This window comes from Danio rerio, chromosome 25 (genome assembly GCF_052040795.2).
Source record: "Danio rerio strain M-AB ecotype USA chromosome 25, GRCz13ab, whole genome shotgun sequence".
In the NCBI taxonomy this organism is placed as follows: Eukaryota; Metazoa; Chordata; class Actinopteri; order Cypriniformes; family Danionidae; genus Danio; species Danio rerio.
The window spans coordinates 12,293,520-12,311,360 of record NC_141045.1 but is presented as its reverse complement, the minus strand read 5'-3'; the positions used below and the strand labels follow the sequence as shown (position 1 = coordinate 12,311,360).

The 17,841-nt window shown below is 42.0% G+C and overlaps 1 protein-coding gene across 50 annotated transcripts in view; it reads right to left on the bottom strand.

Moving 5' to 3' along the window:
• The window catches only part of akap13b (A-kinase anchoring protein 13b), a 198,392-nt gene that overhangs the window by 115,524 nt on the left and 65,027 nt on the right, over positions 1–17,841 (bottom strand). For all 50 annotated transcript variants that reach the window (XM_087311799.1, XM_087311803.1, XM_087311813.1 and 47 more), the window contains exon 3: positions 17,488–17,641. In XM_087311799.1, the coding sequence (XP_087167925.1) occupies positions 17,488–17,641 (154 nt within the window). The remainder of the gene's footprint in view (positions 1–17,487; positions 17,642–17,841) is intronic.

Sequence of the window (17,841 nt, the reverse complement as noted above, 5' to 3'; positions counted from 1 at the left end):
AGTGAGACTGTAGTGCACCTGAGTCATACTTCATGTGCTGTTAATGCACTGCTGAAAAGATGAACAGCGCTGAGATTACAGAAGTGCTGCCAAACGTCTGCGCTGGCGTCCACAACACTAAATGTGCTGCAGAGCGAGCTGAAGAATCAAATAACGCCTACCATTTCCTCAGTTGCTGGGTAGATTACATATGGAGGAGCGTGGTGTTGTTGTTTTTTTGGCTCTTTTAAATACAAAATTTAAAAAAAAATAATCTCAGTGATATTTAGACATGAATACTAAAATAAAAAAAATGATAAAACAAGCAGCAAATAATTAAATTAAAAACAATAATAATGAAGTTACACAAAACTATACAGTTGAAGACAGATTTTTTAGCCCCCCTTTTATTTCTTTTCTTTTTTAAATATTTCCCAATTGATGCTTAACAGAGCAAGGAAATTTTCACAGTATGTCTGATAATATTCTTTCTTCTGGGGAAAGTCTTATATGTTTTATTACGGCTAGAATAAAAGCAGTTTTTAATTTTTTAAAAACCATTTTAAGGACAAAATTATTAGCCCCTTTTTTATCCTAACCTGCCTAGTTAACCTAATTAACCTGGTTAAGCACTTAAATGTCACTTTAAGCTGCATAGAATTGTCTTCAAAAATATCTAGTAAAATATTATTTACTGTCATCATGACAAAAATAAAATAAATCAGTTATTAGAAATTAGTTATTAAAACTATTATGATTGAAAAAATCTTCTCCGTTAAAGAGAAATTGGGGAAAAAATAAACAGGGGGGCTTATAATTTAGGGGGGTTAATAATTCCGACTTCAACTGTATACATTTCAAACAACTACCTCACAAAAAAAGAAAGAACAAAAAAAACAAAAGAAAGAAAAAAGGAAGAAAGAAAAATAAGAGAATGAATGAAAGAAAGAACAAACGCAAATAAGAGAATGAACGAATAAATGAGTAAACAAAACAAAGAAAGAAAATAAGAAAGCAAACAAAAGAACAAACAAAAATAAGAGAATGAGCAAAAGAAAGAACAGATGAAAGAAGAAAGCATGAATGAACAACAAAAGACAAAAGAACGAACGTGTAAACAAAAGAAAGAAAAATAAGAGAACGAACGAAAGAACGAACGAACAAAAATAAGAGAATAAACGAAAGAAAGAATGAACGAACAAGTAAACAAAAGAACAAATAAGTAAATAAAAAAGAATGAATAAGAGAAAACAAAAATGAAAGACAAAACAAAAGAGAAAACGAGTATGAACAAGTAAAAAAAGAAAGAAAGAGTAACAACAGAAAGAAAAAAGAAAAATGAAAGAAAGAACGAATGAATGAAAGAAAAAACAAGAGAAAATAAAAGAAAGAAAGAAAGAAAGAAAGAAAAGAATAAACAAAAATAAAAGAATGAACGAAAGAGAAAATTAAAAAAAGAAAACGAAAAAAAGAACAACATAAATTAAAGCTGCAAGCAGCGATGATAGGGACCTCGCACCCGGGCTCACCGCCGCCCGGTGGCCTCAGGATGACAGAGAACAGTGAACAATAACAATTTAAGCCGATATATATAAAAAACTTTAAAAATCCACAGATTTATGCCAAACTTCCTCCTATCAGCAGGTGGCGCTATGACTGTGACTCAGTATTGTCATGTAGATGTCTTTAGGAGAATAATTTTATCAACCATGTGAAGTTTCAAGCAGTTCTGACATTGTTTGGCTGAGTTATAATACAAACTACCTTCTGCCAGCAGGTGGCGCTATAACTGACTCAATATTGTTATGTAGATATGTTCAGGAGAAGACTTTTATCAACCATGTGAACTTTCAGGCAGATCGGACATTGTGTGGCTGAGTTATGAGCCAAACTACCTTCTGCCAGCAGGTGGCGCTATGACTGTGACTCAATATTGGCATGTAGATGTCTTCAGGAGAGGACTTTTATCAATCCTGTGAAGTTTCAGGCATATCAGACATTGTGTGGTTGAGTTATAAGGACTTCCTTTTTCATGGCGAAGCGTTGAGGTTTGTCATGCCACCACAGACACGCCCCTCTGCGAAAACTCTAGATCTTCACAATATATCATCGCTTGAGCTTTCAGATACACAACCACCCAAATTTGGCGCTGATATGAAAAAATTTGTGGGATGAGTTTATTACTTTGTAAATCATGACATTTTCTGTGGCCAGCGGGTGGCGCTATAACTGTATCTGGATATCGGCATGTAAACTTGTTCTGGTCTGGACTTATATTAAACATGTGAATTTTGAGGCAGATCGGATAATGCATGCCTGAGTTATAATGACTTCCGGTTTTGTGGCAAATCGTCAAAGTTTGCGAGGCCGCCACGGACACGCCCATCAACGAAAACTCTAAAGCTTCGCAATTTAACATCGCCAAGGCCTTTAGATGACAAAACCCAATTTTGGTGTCGATAGGATAAAATCCCTAGGAGGAGTTCGTTAAGATACAAAGCCTGGAAATGGCAAAAATGCCACTTATTTGCCGCAGGAAGTTAAAAATATCCGACTTCCTGTTTGGTTTGAGATATGGCTCCAAGAGACTTTTTCGTATGTTTTGGCGTGTTTAAGGTGTGTGCCAATTTTCATGCATGTGCGTGATTCGTAGATCAGGGGCTCGTCCGTTTAATTTTTATAGGTGGCGCTGTCGAGTCATTTTGCCACACCCATTTCATTATTGTTATGAGGATGTGTTCAGGAGAGGACTTTTATCAACCATGTGAAGTTTCAGGCAGATCGGACATTGTGTGCTTGAGATATAAGGACTTCCTGTTCCATGGCGAAGCGTTGAGGTTTGTCATGCCGCCACGGACACGCCCCTCTCCGAAAACTCTAGATCTTCACAATATATCATCGCTAGAGCTTTCAGATAACACAACCCAAATTTGGTGCTGATACGAAAAAATTTGTGGGAGGAGTTTGTTACGATGTAAAACATGTCATTTCCTGTGGCCAGCAGGTGGCACTATAACTGTATCTGGATATCGGCATGTAAACTTGTTCAGGTCAGGACTCTTATCAAACGTGTGAATTTTGAGGCAGATCGGATAATGCATGCCTGAGTTATAACGACTTCCTGTTTTGTGGCGAATCGTTAAAGTTTGCGAGGCCGCCACGGACACGCCCATCGACGAAAACTCTAAAGCTTCGCAATTTAACATCGCCAAGGCCTTTAGATGACAAAACCCAATTTTGGTGTCAATCGGATAAAATCTCTAGGAGGAGTTCGTTAAAATACAACGGCTAGAAATGGCAAAAATGACACTTTTTCGCCGCAGGAAGTTAAAAATATCCGACTTCCTGTTGGGTTTGAGATATGGCTCCAAGAGACTTTTTCGTATGTTTTGGCGTGTTTGAGGTGTGTGCCAATTTTCGTGCATTTGCGTGATTCGTGGATCGGGGGCTCGTCAGTTTAAATTTTCTAGGTGGCGCTGTCGAGTCATTTTGCCACACGCCTTTCCGAGACCCATAATAAACGTAAATTTTCACCACTTCTGAGGCGTGTGCGAAGTTTCGTGAGTTTTCGGGCATGTTTAGCCCCTCAAAACCGCGATTCATTCCGCGGAAGAAGAAGAAGAAGAAGAAGAAGAATAATTAAAGCTGCAAGCAGCGATGATAGGGACCTCGCACCCGGGCTCACCGCCGCCCGGTGGCCTCAGGATGACAGAGAACAGCGAACAATAATAATTTAAGCCGATTTATATAAAGAATCTGAGAAAAATCACACATTCATGCCAAACTTCCTCTTGTCAGCAGGTGGCGCTATGACTGTGACTCAAGATTTGCATGTAGATGCCTTAAGTAGAGGAATCTTATCAACCATGTGAATTTTTAGCCAGATCGGCATTGTTTGGCTGAGTCATATGTAATTTCCTTTTGCCAGCAGGTGGCGCTATGACTGTGACTCGATATTGGCATATAGATGTCTTCAGAAGAGGATTTTAATCAACCATGTAAATTTTTACTCTGGTCAGACTTTGTGTGGCTGAGTTATAAGCCAAACTATCTTCTGCCAGCAGGTGGCGCCATGACTGACTCAATATTGTTATATGGATGTGTTCAGGAGAGGACTTTTATCAATCATGTGAAGTTTCAGGCAGATCAGAGATCGTGTGGCCGAGTTACAAGCCAATCTACCTTCTGCCAGCAGGTGGCGCTATGACTGACTCAATATTGTTATGTAGATATGTTCAGGAGAGTACTTTTATCAATCATGTGAAGTTTCAGGCAGATCGGACATTGTGTGGTTGAGTTATAAGAAATTCCTGTTCCATGGCGAAGCGTTGAGGTTTGTCATGCCACCACAGACACGCCCTTCTGCAAAAACTCTAGATCTTCACAATATATCATCGCTAAAGCTTTCGGTGACACCACTCTATTTTGGTGCTGAAACGGGAAAGTTTGTGGAAGGAGTTTGTTATAGTGTCAAACATGTCATTTCCTGTGGCCAGCAGGTGGCGCTATAACTGTAACTAGATATCGGCATGTAAACCTGTTCAGGTCAGGACTGTTATTAAATGTGTGAATTTTGAGGCAGATCGAATATTGCATGCCAGAGTTATAAAGACTTCCTGTTTTGTGGCGAATCATCAAAGTTTGCGAGGCCGCCACGGACACGCCCATCGATGAAAACTCTAAAGCTTCGCAATTTAACATCACCAAGGCTTTAAGATGACAAAACCCAATTTTGGTGTTTATCAGATAAAATTCCTAGGAGGAGTTCGTTAAAATACAACGTCTGAAAATGGCAAAAGCGCCACTTTTTCGCCACAGGAAGTTAAAAATATCCGACTTCCTGTTGGGTTTGAGATATGGCTCCAAGAGACTTTTTCGCATGTTTTGCCATGTTTGAGGTGTGTGCCAATTTTTGTGCATGTGCGTGATTCGTAGATCGGGGGCTCGTCCGTTTAATTTTTCTAGGTGGCGCTGTCGAGTCATTTTGCCACGCCCACTTCAATATTGTTATGTGGATGTGTTCAAGAGATGACGTTTATCAACCATGTGAAGTTTCAGGCAGATCGGACATTGTGTGGTTGTGTTATAAGGACTTCCTTTTCCATGGCGAAGCGTTGAGGTTTGTCATACCGCCACGGACACACCCCTCAGCGAAAACTCTAGATCTTCACAATATATCATCGCTAGAGCTTTCAGATGACACCACTCAATTTTGGTGCTGATACGATAAAATTTGTGGGAGGAGTTTATAACTCCGTAAATCATGTAATTTCCTGTGGCCAGCAGGTGGCGCTGTAACTGTATCTGGATATTGGCATGTAAACGTGTTCAGGTCAGGACGCTTATCAAGCGTGTGGATTTTGAGGCAGATCTGATAATGCATGCCTGAGTTATAACGACTTCCTCTTTTGTGGCGAATCGTCAAAGTTTGCGAGGCCGCCACGGACACGCCCATCGATGAAAACTCTAAAGCTTCGCAATTTAACATCGCCAAGGCCTTTAGATGACAAAACCCAATTTTGGTGTTGATCGGATAAAATCCCTAGGAGGAGTTCGTTAAGATACAACGCCTGGAAATGGCAAAAACGCCACTTTTTCGCCGCAGGAAGTTAAAAATATCCGACTTCCTGTTGGGTTTGAGATATGGCTCCAAGAGACTTTTTCGTATGTTTTGGCATGTTTGAGGTGTGTGCCAATTTTCATGCATGTGCGTGATTCGTATATCGGGGGCTCGTCCGTTTAATTTTTCTAGGTGGCGCTGTCGAGTCATTTTGCCACGCCCACTTCCGAAGCCCATAACAAACGTAAATTTTCGCCACTTCTGAGGCGTGTGCAAAGTTTCGTGAGTTTTCGGGCATGTTTAGCCCCTCAAAACCGCGATTCATTCCGCGGAAGAAGAAGAAGAAGAAGAAGAAGAATAATAATTAAAGCTGCAAGCAGCGATGATAGGGACCTCGCACCCGGGCTCACCGCCGCCCGGTGGCATCAGGATGACAGAGAACAGCGAACAGTAATAATTTAAGCCGATTTATTAAAAATATCTGAGAAAATCACAGATCTATGCCAAACTTCCTCCTGTCAGCAAGTGGCGCTATAACTGTGACTCATGATTGGCATGTAGATGTCTTCAGGAGAGGAAACTTATCAACCATGTGAAGTTTTAGGCAGATCGGACATTGTTTGGCTGAGTTATGAGCCAAACTGCCTTTTGTCAGCAGGTGGCGCTAAGACAGACTCAATGTTGTTATGTAGATGTGTTCAGGGGGTGACTTTTATTAACCTTGTGATGTTTCAGGCAGATCGGAGTTTGTGTGGTTGAGTTATAAGCCAATCTACCTTCTGCCAGCAGGTGGCGCTATGACTGACTCAATATTGTTATGTAGATGTGTTCAGGAGAGGACTTTTATCAATCATGTGAAGTTTTAGGCAGATCAGACATTGTGTGGTTGAGTTATAATAACTTCCTGTTCCATGGCGAAGCGTTGAGGTTTGTCATGCCACCACAGACACGCCCCTCTGCAAAAACTCTAGATCTTCACAATATATCATCGCTAGAGCTTTCAGATGACACCACTCTATTTTGGTGCTGATACGGGAAAGTTTGTGGAAGGAGTTTGTTACAGTGTCAAACATGTCATTTCCTGTAGCCAGCAGGTGGCGCTATAACTGTAACTGGATATCGGCACGTAAACCTGTTCAGGTCAGGACTGTTATTAAATGTGTGAATTTTGAGGCAGATCGAATGATGCATGCCTGAGTTATAACGACTTCCTGTTTTGTGGCGAATCATCAACGTTTGCGAGGCTGCCACGGACACAGCCATCGATGAAAACTCTAAAGCTTTGCAATTTAACATCACCAAGGCTTTAAGATGGCAAAACCCAATTTTGGTGTCAATCAGATAAAATCCCTAGGAGGAGTTCGTTAAAATACAACGCCTAGAAATGGCAAAAGAGCCACTTTTTAGCCGCAGGAAGTTAAAAATATCCGACTTCCTGTTGAGTTTGAGATATGGCTCCAAGAGACTTTTTCATATGTTTTGGCATGTTTGAGGTGTGTGCCAATTTTTGTGCATGTGCGTGATTTGTAGATCGGGGGCTCGTCCGTTTAATTTTTATATGTATTCAGGAGAGGAATTTAATTAACCATGTGAAGTTTCAGGCTGATCGGAATTTGTGTGGTTAAGTTTTAAGGACTTCATGTTTCATGGCGAAGCGTTGAGGTTTGTCATGCCACCACAAACACGCCCCTCTGCGAAAACTCTAGATCTTCACAATATATCATCGCTAAAGCTTTCAGATAACAACCAACCAAATTTGGTGCTGACACGAAAAAATTTGTGGGATGAGTTTATTACTCTGTAAATCATGACATTTCCTGTGGCCAGCAGGTGGCGCTATAACTGCAACTGGATTTTGGCATGTTCTGGTCTGGACTTATATTAAACATGTGAATTTTGAGGCAGATCGGATAATGCATGCCTGAGATATAATGACTTCCGGTTTTGTGGCGAATCAAAGTTTGCGAGGCCGCCACAGACACGCCCATCGACAAAACCTCTAAAGCTTCGCAATTTAACATCGCCAAGGCCTTTAGATGACAAAACCCAATTTTGGTGTCGATCGGATAAAATGCCTTGGAGGAGTTCGTTAAGATACAACGCCTGGAAATGGCAAAAATACCACTTATTTGCCGCAGGAAGTTAAAAATATCCGACTTCCTGTTGGGTTTGAGTTATGGCTCCAAGAGACTTTTTTGTATGTTTTGACGTGTTTGAGGTGTGTGCCAGTTTTCGTGCATGTGCATGATTCGTAGATCAGGGGCTCTTCCGTTTAATTTTTATAGGTGGCGCTGTAGAGTCATTTTGCCACGCCCACTTCAATATTGTTATGGGGATGTGTTCAGGAGAGGACTTGTATCAACTATGTGAAGTTTCAGGCAGATCGGACTTTGTGTGGTTGAGTTATAAGGACTTCCTGTTCCATGGCGAAGCGTTGAGGTTTGTCATGCCGCCACGGACAGGCCATTCTCCGAAAACTCTAGATCTTCACAATATAACATCGCTAGAGCTTTCAGATAACACCACCAAATTTTGGTGCTGATATGATAAAATTTGTGGGAGGAGTTTGTGACTCTTTAAAATCATGTCATTTCCTGTGGCCAGCAGGTGGCGCTATAACTGTATCTGGATATTGGCATGTAAACGTGTTCAGGTCAGGACTCTTATCAAGCGTGTGAATTTTGAGGCAGATCGGATAATGCATGCCTGAGTTATAACGACTTCCTGTTTTGTGGCGAATTGTCAAAGTTTGCGAGGCCGCCACAGACACGCCCATCGACGAAAACTCTAAAGCTTCGCAATTTAACATCGCCCATGCCTTTAGATGATAAAACCCAATTTTGGTGTCGATCGGATAAAATCCCTAGGAGGAGTTCGTTAAAATACAACGCCTGAAAATGGCAAAAATGCCACTTTTTCGCCGCAGGAAGTTAAAAATATCTGACTTCCTGTTGGGTTTGACATATGGCTCCAAGAGACTTTTTCGTATATTTTGGCATGTTTGAGGTGTGTGCCAATTTTCGTGCATGTGCGTGATTCGTGGATCGGGGGCTCGTCCGTTTAATTTTTCTAGGTGGCGCTGTCGAGTCATTTTGCCACACCCACTTCCGAGACCCATAATAAACGTAAATTTTCGCCACTTCTGAGGCGTGTGCAAAGTTTCGTGAGTTTTCGGGCATGTTTAGCCCCTTAAAATCGCGATTCATTCCGGAAAAGAATAATAATAATAATAATTAAAGCTGCAAGCAGCGATGATAGGGACCTCGCACCCGGGCTCACCGCCGCCCACTGGCCTCAGGATGACAGAGAACAGCGAACAATAATAATTTAAGCCGATTTACATAAAGAACCTGAGAAAATCACACATTTATGCCAAACTTCCTCCTGTCAGCAGGTGGCGCTATAACTGTGGCTCAAGATTGGCATGTAGATGCCTTCACTAGAGGAATCTTATCAACCATGTGAAGTTTCAGGCAGATCAGACATTGTGTAGTTGAGATATAAGGACTTCCTGTTCCGTGGCGAAGCGTTGAGGTTTGTCATGCCGCCACGGACACGGCCCTCTGCAAAACTTCTAGATCTTGACAATATATCATCGCTTAAGCTTTCAGATAACAACCAACCAAATTTGGTGCTGATATGAAACAATTTGTGGGAGGAGTTTATTACTCTGTAAATCATGACATTTCCTGTGGCCAGCAGGTGGCGCTATAACTGTATCTGGATAATGGCATGTAAACGTGTTCTGGTCTGGACTCTTATTAAACGTGTGAATTTTGAGGCAGATCGGATAATGCATGCCTAAGTTATAATGACTTCCGGTTTCGTGGCGAATTGTCAAAGTTTGCGGGGCCGCCACGGACACGCCCATTGACAAAAATTATTAAGCTCCGCAATTTAACATCGCCAAGGCCTTTAGATGACAAAACCTAATTTTGGTGTCGATAGCATAAAATCCCTAGGAGGAGTTCGTTAAGATACAAAGCCTGGAAATGGCAAAAATGCCACTTATTTGCAGCAGGAAGTTAAAAATATCCGACTTCCTGTTGGGTTTGAGATATGGCTCCAAGAGACTTTTTCGTATGTTTTGGCGTGTTTGAGGTGTGTGCCAATTTTCGCGCATGTGCGTGATTCGTAGATCAGGGGCTCGTCCGTTTAATTTTTATAGGTGGCGCTGTCGAGTCATTTTGCCACGCCCACTTCAATATTGTTATGTGGATGTGTTCAGGAGAGAACGTTTATCAAGCATGTGAAGTTTCAGGCAGATCGGACATTGTGTGGTTGAGTTATGAGGACTTCCTGTTCCATTGCGAAGCGTTGAGGTTTGTCATGCCGCCACGGACACGCCCCTCTGCAAAAACTCTAGATCTTCACAATATATCACCGCTAGAGCTTTCAGATGACGCCACTCAAATTTGGTGCTGATACGAAAAAATTTGTGGGAGGAGTTTGTTACAGTGTAAAACATGTCATTTCCTGTGGCCAGCAGGTGGCGCTATAAGTATATCTGGATATGGGCATGTAAACGTGTTCAGGTCAGGACTCTTATTAAACGTGTGAAATTTAAGGCAGATCGGATAATGCATGCCTGAGTTATAACGACTTCCTGTTTTGTGGCGAATCGTCAAAGTTTGAGAGGCCGCCACGGACACGCCCATCGACGAAAACTCTAAAGCTTCGCAATTTAACATCGCCAAGGCCTTTAGATGACAAAACCCAATTTTGGTGTCGATCGGATAAAATCCCTAGGAGGAGTTCGTTAAAATACAACGCCTGAAAATGGCAAAATCGCCACTTTTTCGCTGCAGGAAGTACAAAATATCCGACTTCCTGTTGGGTTTGAGATATGGCTCCAAGAGACTTTTTCGTATGTTTTGGCATGTTTGAGGTGTGTGCCAATTTTCGTGCATGTGCGTGATTCGTGGATCGGGGGCTCGTCCGTTTAATTTTTCTAGGTGGCGCTGTCGAGTCATTTTGCCACGCCCACTTCCGAAGCCCATAATAAACGTAAATTTTCACCACTTCTGAGGCGTGTGCAAAGTTGCGTGAGTTTTCAGGCATGTTTAGCCCCTCAAAACCGCGATTCATTCCGGACGAGAATAATAATAATAATAATAATAATAAACGGAGCAATTCCAATAGGGCCTTGCACCGTTCGGTGCTCGGTCCCTAATAATAAACGGAGCAATTCCAATAGGGCCTTGCACCGTTCGGTGCTCGGTCCCTAATTAAAGCTGCAAGCAGCGATGATAGGGACCTCGCACCCGGGCTCACCGCCGCCCGGTGACCTTACGATGACAGAGAACAGCGAACAATAATAATTTAAGCCAATATATAAAAAAAATCTAAGAAAATCACAGATTTATGCCAAACTTCCTCCTGTCAGCAGGTGGCGCTATAACTGTGACTTAAGATTGGCATGTAGATGTCTTCAGGAGAGGAATCTTATCAACCATGTGAAGTTTCAGGCACATGGGACATTGTGTGGCTGAATTATAAGCCAAACTACCTTCTGCCAGCAGGTGGCGTTATGACTGACGCAATATTGTTATGTGGATGTGTTCAGGAGCGGACTTTTATCAACCATGTGAAGTTTCAGGCAGATCATAGATTGTGTGGAGATTGTGTTTTAAGACAAACTACATTCTGCCAGCAGGTGGCGCTATGAAAGACTCAATATTATTATGTAGATGTGTTTAGGAGAGGACTTTCATCAACCATGTGACATTTTAGGCAGATCGGACATTGTGTGGCCGAGTTACAAGCCAAAATTCCTTCTGCCAGCAGGTGGCGCTATGACTCTGACTCAATATTACTATGTAGATGTGCTCAAGAGAGGACTTTCATCAACCATGTGAAGTTTCAGGCAGATCAGACATTGTGTGGCAGAGTTACAAGCCAAACTACCTTCTGTCAGCAGGTGGCGCTATGACTGACTCAATATTGTTATGTGGATGTGTTCAGGAGAGGACTTTTATCAATCATGTGAAGTTTCAGGCAGATCAGACATTGTGTGGTTGAGTTATAAGAAATTCCTGTTCCATGGCGAAGCGTTGAGGTTTGTCATGCCACCACAGACACACCCCTCTGCAAAAACTCTAGATCTTCACAATATATCATCGCTAGAGCTTTCAGATGACACCACTCTATTTTGGTGCTGATAGGGGAGAGTTTGTGGGAGGAGTTTGTTACAGTGTCAAACATGTCATTTCCTGTGGCCATTAGGTGGCGCTATAACTGTAACTGGATATCGGCACGTAAACCTGATCAGGTCAGGACTCTTATTAAATGTGTGAATTTTGAGGCAGATCGAATATTGCATCCCTGAGTTATAAAGACTTCCTGTTTTGTGGCGAATCATCAAAGTTTGCGAGGCCGCCACGGACACGCCCATCGACGAAAACTCTAAAGCTTCGCAATTTAACATCACCAAGGCTTTATGATGACAAAACCCAATTTTGGTGTTTATCAGATAAAATCCCTAGGAGGAGTTCGTTAAAATACAACGCCTGAAAATGGCAAAAGCGCCACTTTTTCGCCACAGGAAGTTAAAAATATCCGACTTCCTGTTGGGTTTGAGATATGGCTCCAAGAGACTTTTTCGTATGTTTTGCCATGTTTGAGGTGTGTGCCAATTTTTGTGCATGTGCATGATTCGTAGATCGGGGGCTCGTCCATTTAATTTTTCTAGGTGGCGCTGTCGAGTCATTTTGCCACGCCCACTTCAATATTGTTATGTGGATGTGTTCCAGAGATGACGTTTATCAACCATGTGAAGTTTCAGGCAGATCGGACATTGTGTGGTTGTGTTATAAGGACTTCCTGTTCCATGGCGAAGCGTTGAGGTTTGTCATACCGCCACAGACACGCCCCTCTGCGAAAACTCTAGATCTTCACAATATAACATCGCTAGAGCTTTCAGATAACACCACTCAATTTTAGTGTTGATACGATAAAATTTGTGGGAGGAGTTTATAACTCCGTAAATCATGTCATTTCCTGTGGCCAGCAGGTGGCGCTGTAACTGTATCTGGATATTGGCATGTAAACGTGTTCAGGTCAGGACGCTTATCAAGCGTGTGAATTTTGAGGCAGATCTGATAATGCATGCCTGAGTTATAACGACTTCCTGTTTTGTGGCGAATCGTCAAAGTTTGAGAGGCCGCCACGGACACGCCCATCGATGAAAACTCTAAAGCTTCGCAATTTAACATCGCCAAGGCCTTTAGATGACAAAATCCGATTTTGGTGTCGATCGGATAAAATCCCTAGGAGGAGTTCGTTAAAATACGACGCCTGGAAATGGCAAAAATGCCACTTTTTCGCCACAGGAAGTTAAAAATATCCGACTTCCTGTTGGGTTTGAGATATGGCTCCAAGAGACTTTTTCGTATGTTTTGCCATGTTTGAGGTGTGTGCCAATTTTTGTGCATGTGCATGATTCGTAGATCGGGGGCTCGTCCATTTAATTTTTCTAGGTGGCGCTGTCGAGTCATTTTGCCACGCCCACTTCAATATTGTTATGTGGATGTGTTCCAGAGATGACGTTTATCAACCATGTGAAGTTTCAGGCAGATCGGACATTGTGTGGTTGTGTTATAAGGACTTCCTGTTCCATGGCGAAGCGTTGAGGTTTGTCATACCGCCACAGACACGCCCCTCTGCGAAAACTCTAGATCTTCACAATATAACATCGCTAGAGCTTTCAGATAACACCACTCAATTTTAGTGTTGATACGATAAAATTTGTGGGAGGAGTTTATAACTCCGTAAATCATGTCATTTCCTGTGGCCAGCAGGTGGCGCTGTAACTGTATCTGGATATTGGCATGTAAACGTGTTCAGGTCAGGACGCTTATCAAGCGTGTGAATTTTGAGGCAGATCTGATAATGCATGCCTGAGTTATAACGACTTCCTGTTTTGTGGCGAATCGTCAAAGTTTGAGAGGCCGCCACGGACACGCCCATCGATGAAAACTCTAAAGCTTCGCAATTTAACATCGCCAAGGCCTTTAGATGACAAAATCCGATTTTGGTGTCGATCGGATAAAATCCCTAGGAGGAGTTCGTTAAAATACGACGCCTGGAAATGGCAAAAATGCCACTTTTTCGCCGCAGGAAGTCAAAAATATCCGACTTCCTGTTGGGTTTGAGATATGGCTCCAAGAGACTTTTTCGTATGTTTTGGCGTGTTTGAGGTGTGTGCCAATTTTCGTGCATGTGCGTGATTCGTATATCGGGGGCTCGTCCGTTTAATTTTTCTAGGTGGCGCTGTCGAGTCATTTTGCCACGCCCACTTCCGAAGCCCATAACAAATGTAAATTTTCGCCACTTCTGAGGCGTGTGCAAAGTTGCGTGAGTTTTCGGGCATGTTTAGCCCCTCAAAACCGCGATTCATTCCGCGGAAGAAGAAGAAGAAGAAGAAGAAGAATAATAATTAAAGCTGCAAGCAGCGATGATAGGGACCTCGCACTCGGGCTCACCGCCGCCCGGTGGCCTCAGGATGACAGAGAACAGCGAACAGTAATAATTTAAGCCGATATAATAAAAAAATCTGAGAAAATAACAGATTTATGCCAAATTTCCTCCTGTCAGCAGGTGGCGCTATAACTGTGAATCACGATTGGCATGTAGATGTCTTCAGGAGAGGAAACTTATCAACCATGTGAAGTTTCAGGCAGATCGGACATTGTTTGGCTGAGTTATAAGCCAAACTGCCTTTTGTCAGCAGGTGGCGCTATGACAGACTCAATGTTGTTATGTAGATGTGTTCAGGAGAGGACTTTTATCAAACTTGTGAAGTTTCAGCCAGATCGGACTTTGTGTGGTTGAGTTATACTGCAAACTACCATCTGTCAGCAGGTGGCGCTATAACTGTGACTTAAGATTCGCATGTAGATGTCTTCCAGAGAGGAATCTTATCAACCATGTAAAGTTTCAGGCACATGGGACATTGTGTGGCTGAGTTATAAGCCAAACTACCGTCTGCCAGCAGGTGGCGTTATGATTGACTCAATATTATTATGTAGATGTGTTTTGGAGAGGACTTTCATCAACCATGTGACATTTTAGGCAGATCTGACATTGTGTGGCCGAGTTACAAGCCAAACTTCCTTCTGCCAGCAGTTGGCGCTATGACTATGACTCAATATTATTATGTAGATGTGCTCAGGAGAGGACTTTCATCAACCATGTGAAGTTTCAGGCAGATCGGACTTTGTGTGGTAGAGTTATAAGGACTTCCTGTTCCATGGCGAAGCGTTGAGGTTTGTCATGCCACCACAGACACGCCCCTCTGCAAAAACTCTAGATCTTTACAATATATCATCGCTAGAGCTTTCAGATGACACCACTCTATTTTGGTGCTGATACGGGAAAGTTTGTGGTAGGAGTTTGTTATAGTGTCAAACATGTCATTTCCTGTGGCCAGCAGATGGCGCTATAACTGTAACTGGATATCGGCACGTAAACCTGTTCAGGTCAGGACTCTTATTAAATGTGTGAATTTTGAGGCAGATCGAATATTGCATGCCTGAGTCATAACGACTTCCTGTTTTGTGGCGAATCATCAAAGTTTGCGAGGCCGCCACGGACACGCCCATCGATGAAAACTCTAAAGCTTCGCAATTTATCATCACCAAGGCTTTAAGATGACAAAACCCAATTTTGGTGTTGATTGGATAAAATCCCTAGGAGGAGTTTGTTAAAATACAATGCCTGAAAATGGCAAAAACGCCACTTTTTTACAGCAGGAAGTTAAAAATATCAGACTTCCTGTTGAGTTTGAGATATGGCTCCAAGAGACTTTTTCCTATGTTTTGGCATGTTTGAGGTGTGTGCCAATTTTCGTGCATGTGTGTGATTCGTATATCAGGGGCTCGTCCGATTAATTATGGTAGGTGGCGCTGTCGAGTCTATTTGCCACGCCCACTTCAATATTGTTATGGGGATGTGTTCAGGGGAGGACTTTTATCAACCATGTGAAGTTTCAGGCAGAGCAGACATTGTGTGGTTGAGTTATAAAGCCTTCCTGGTCAATGGCGAAGCGTTGAGGTTCGTCATACCGCCACGGACACGCCCCTCTGCGAAAACTCTAGATCTCTACAATATATCATCGCTAGAGCTTTCAGATGACACCACTCAATTTTGGTGTTGATACGATAAAATTTGTGGGAGGAGTTTATAATTCCGTAAATCATGTCATTTCCTGTGGCCAGCAGGTGGCGCTGTAACTGTATCTGGATATTGGCATGTAAACGTGTTCAGGTCAGGACGCTTATCAAGCGTATGAATTTTGAGGCAGATCGGATAATGCATGCCTGAGTTATAACGACTTCCTGTTTTGTGGCGAATCGTCAAAGTTTGCGAGGCCGCCACGGACACGCCCATCGACGAAAACTCTAAAGCTTCGCAATTTAACATCGCCAAGGCCTTTAGATATCAAAACCCAATTTTGGTGTCGATCGGATAAAATCCCTAGGAGGAGTTCGTTAAAGTACAACGCCTGGAAATGGCAAAAACGCCACTTTTTCGCCGCAGGAAGTAAAAAATATCCGACTTCCTGTTGGGTTTGAGATATGGCTCCAAGAGACTTTTTCGTATGTTTTGGCATGTTTGAGGTGTGTGCCAATTTTCGTGCATGTGCGTGATTCGTGGATCGAGGGCTCGTCCGTTTAATTTTTCTAGGTGGCGCTGTCGAGTCATTTTGCCACGCCCACTTCCGAAGCCCTTAACAAACGTAAATTTTCGCCACTTCTGAGGCGTGTGCAAAGTTGCGTGAGTTTTCGGGCATGTTTAGCCCCTCAAAATCGCGATTCATTCCGGAGGAGAATAATAATAATAATAATAATAATAATAATAATAATAATAATAATAATAAACGGAGCAATTCCAATAGGGCCTACGCACCGTTTCGGTGCTCGGTCCCTAATAAACAGAGCAATTCCAATAGGGCCTACGCACCGTTTCGGTGCTCGGTCCCTAATAAACAAAACAAAAAAGAAAAACAAAAAATGAAAGAAACAAACAAGAGAAAAACACAAAACAATGATAGAACAACAGAGCGAAAGAACAAACGAAGGTAAACAAACATAATATTGAGAACCTGATAACAAACTAAACCTGATTGAGAAAAGAATCCCCTCAGTAACAGTATTTGTTCATAGCTATATTAAAGTCATATAAACTGGATCCATTCATTCCACTTGTGTTTACAGACTCTCTCAACTCTAATTACACCCTAATAACAAAAAATGTGTATATTTTCACAGACTCTCAATTTATTTCCTCTCACCTCTTTCCACATATTCCTACATGGAGCAAGAATGTGCCTGTCCATTACGGGCCACTGAACGTAAACACAGAACATGAATCTCCAGAACAGTGCTGGGACATTCACATTAGCTCCAGCACCAGAGCTTGTCCTTTGGTAACTGGGGCAATTTCAGCCGGGTGAATAATTGGGCAAGGCAACAACTTGCCAAAAGAATCCCGGCATGACTGGAATGTAAATGAGTCGATCTCTGCAGGTAATGAGCGTCTGCTTCCAGGAAGACTCTTGACAACCATCAAACATTGATAAAATACTGTATGTGGAATGCGTTGTGTGTGGCTGCGTTTATACTGATGTGATTTAGATTTAAATGCAGAACTTTGACTACCTTTATGTCTTTCACCTGCACTAATACAGTATTTGACCTTCAAAAATGAAGACTTTTAGAAATGCTGGTAGACCTTGTTTTGGTTTGTAAACTCTTGAGTTTACAAGTCAGATTTATTGAACAATTACTGCTGTATACGAACAAATTGTGAAAGCATGATTATTTTTTCACTCAACGCATTTTAATTCTAGACATTTGTTGTTTATAATTAACACTACTACAGTTTTGTTTAATAACTGTACATACAATTTTTGTACTGTAACTATACAGTTATTGATATTTTCTGACCTGGACAGACGGCCTGCAGCGTGACATGGCTGATCTTCAGTGTGCTGGACACATGTCTCTGTGTGGATCCAGCAAAGAGCAGGTAAAACTCCACATCATCCTCATCCTCAACACACTCATCCTCACAGAGCTGGACCGTCAGCAGACACTCTCCCTGAAAACAAAGAGGACACATATCAGACTGAGACTTCAGCTCTTCTGTGATATGTTCAAATGCAGGGTGAGGTTTACATGTTATAAAATCTGGGCTTTAAAAACAAAATTAAACTAAATAAAACAAAAAACTAAATGAAACGAAAGGAAAAACGAAGCAAAACAAAAAGAAAAATAAAATGAAACAAAAAACAAAAGGAA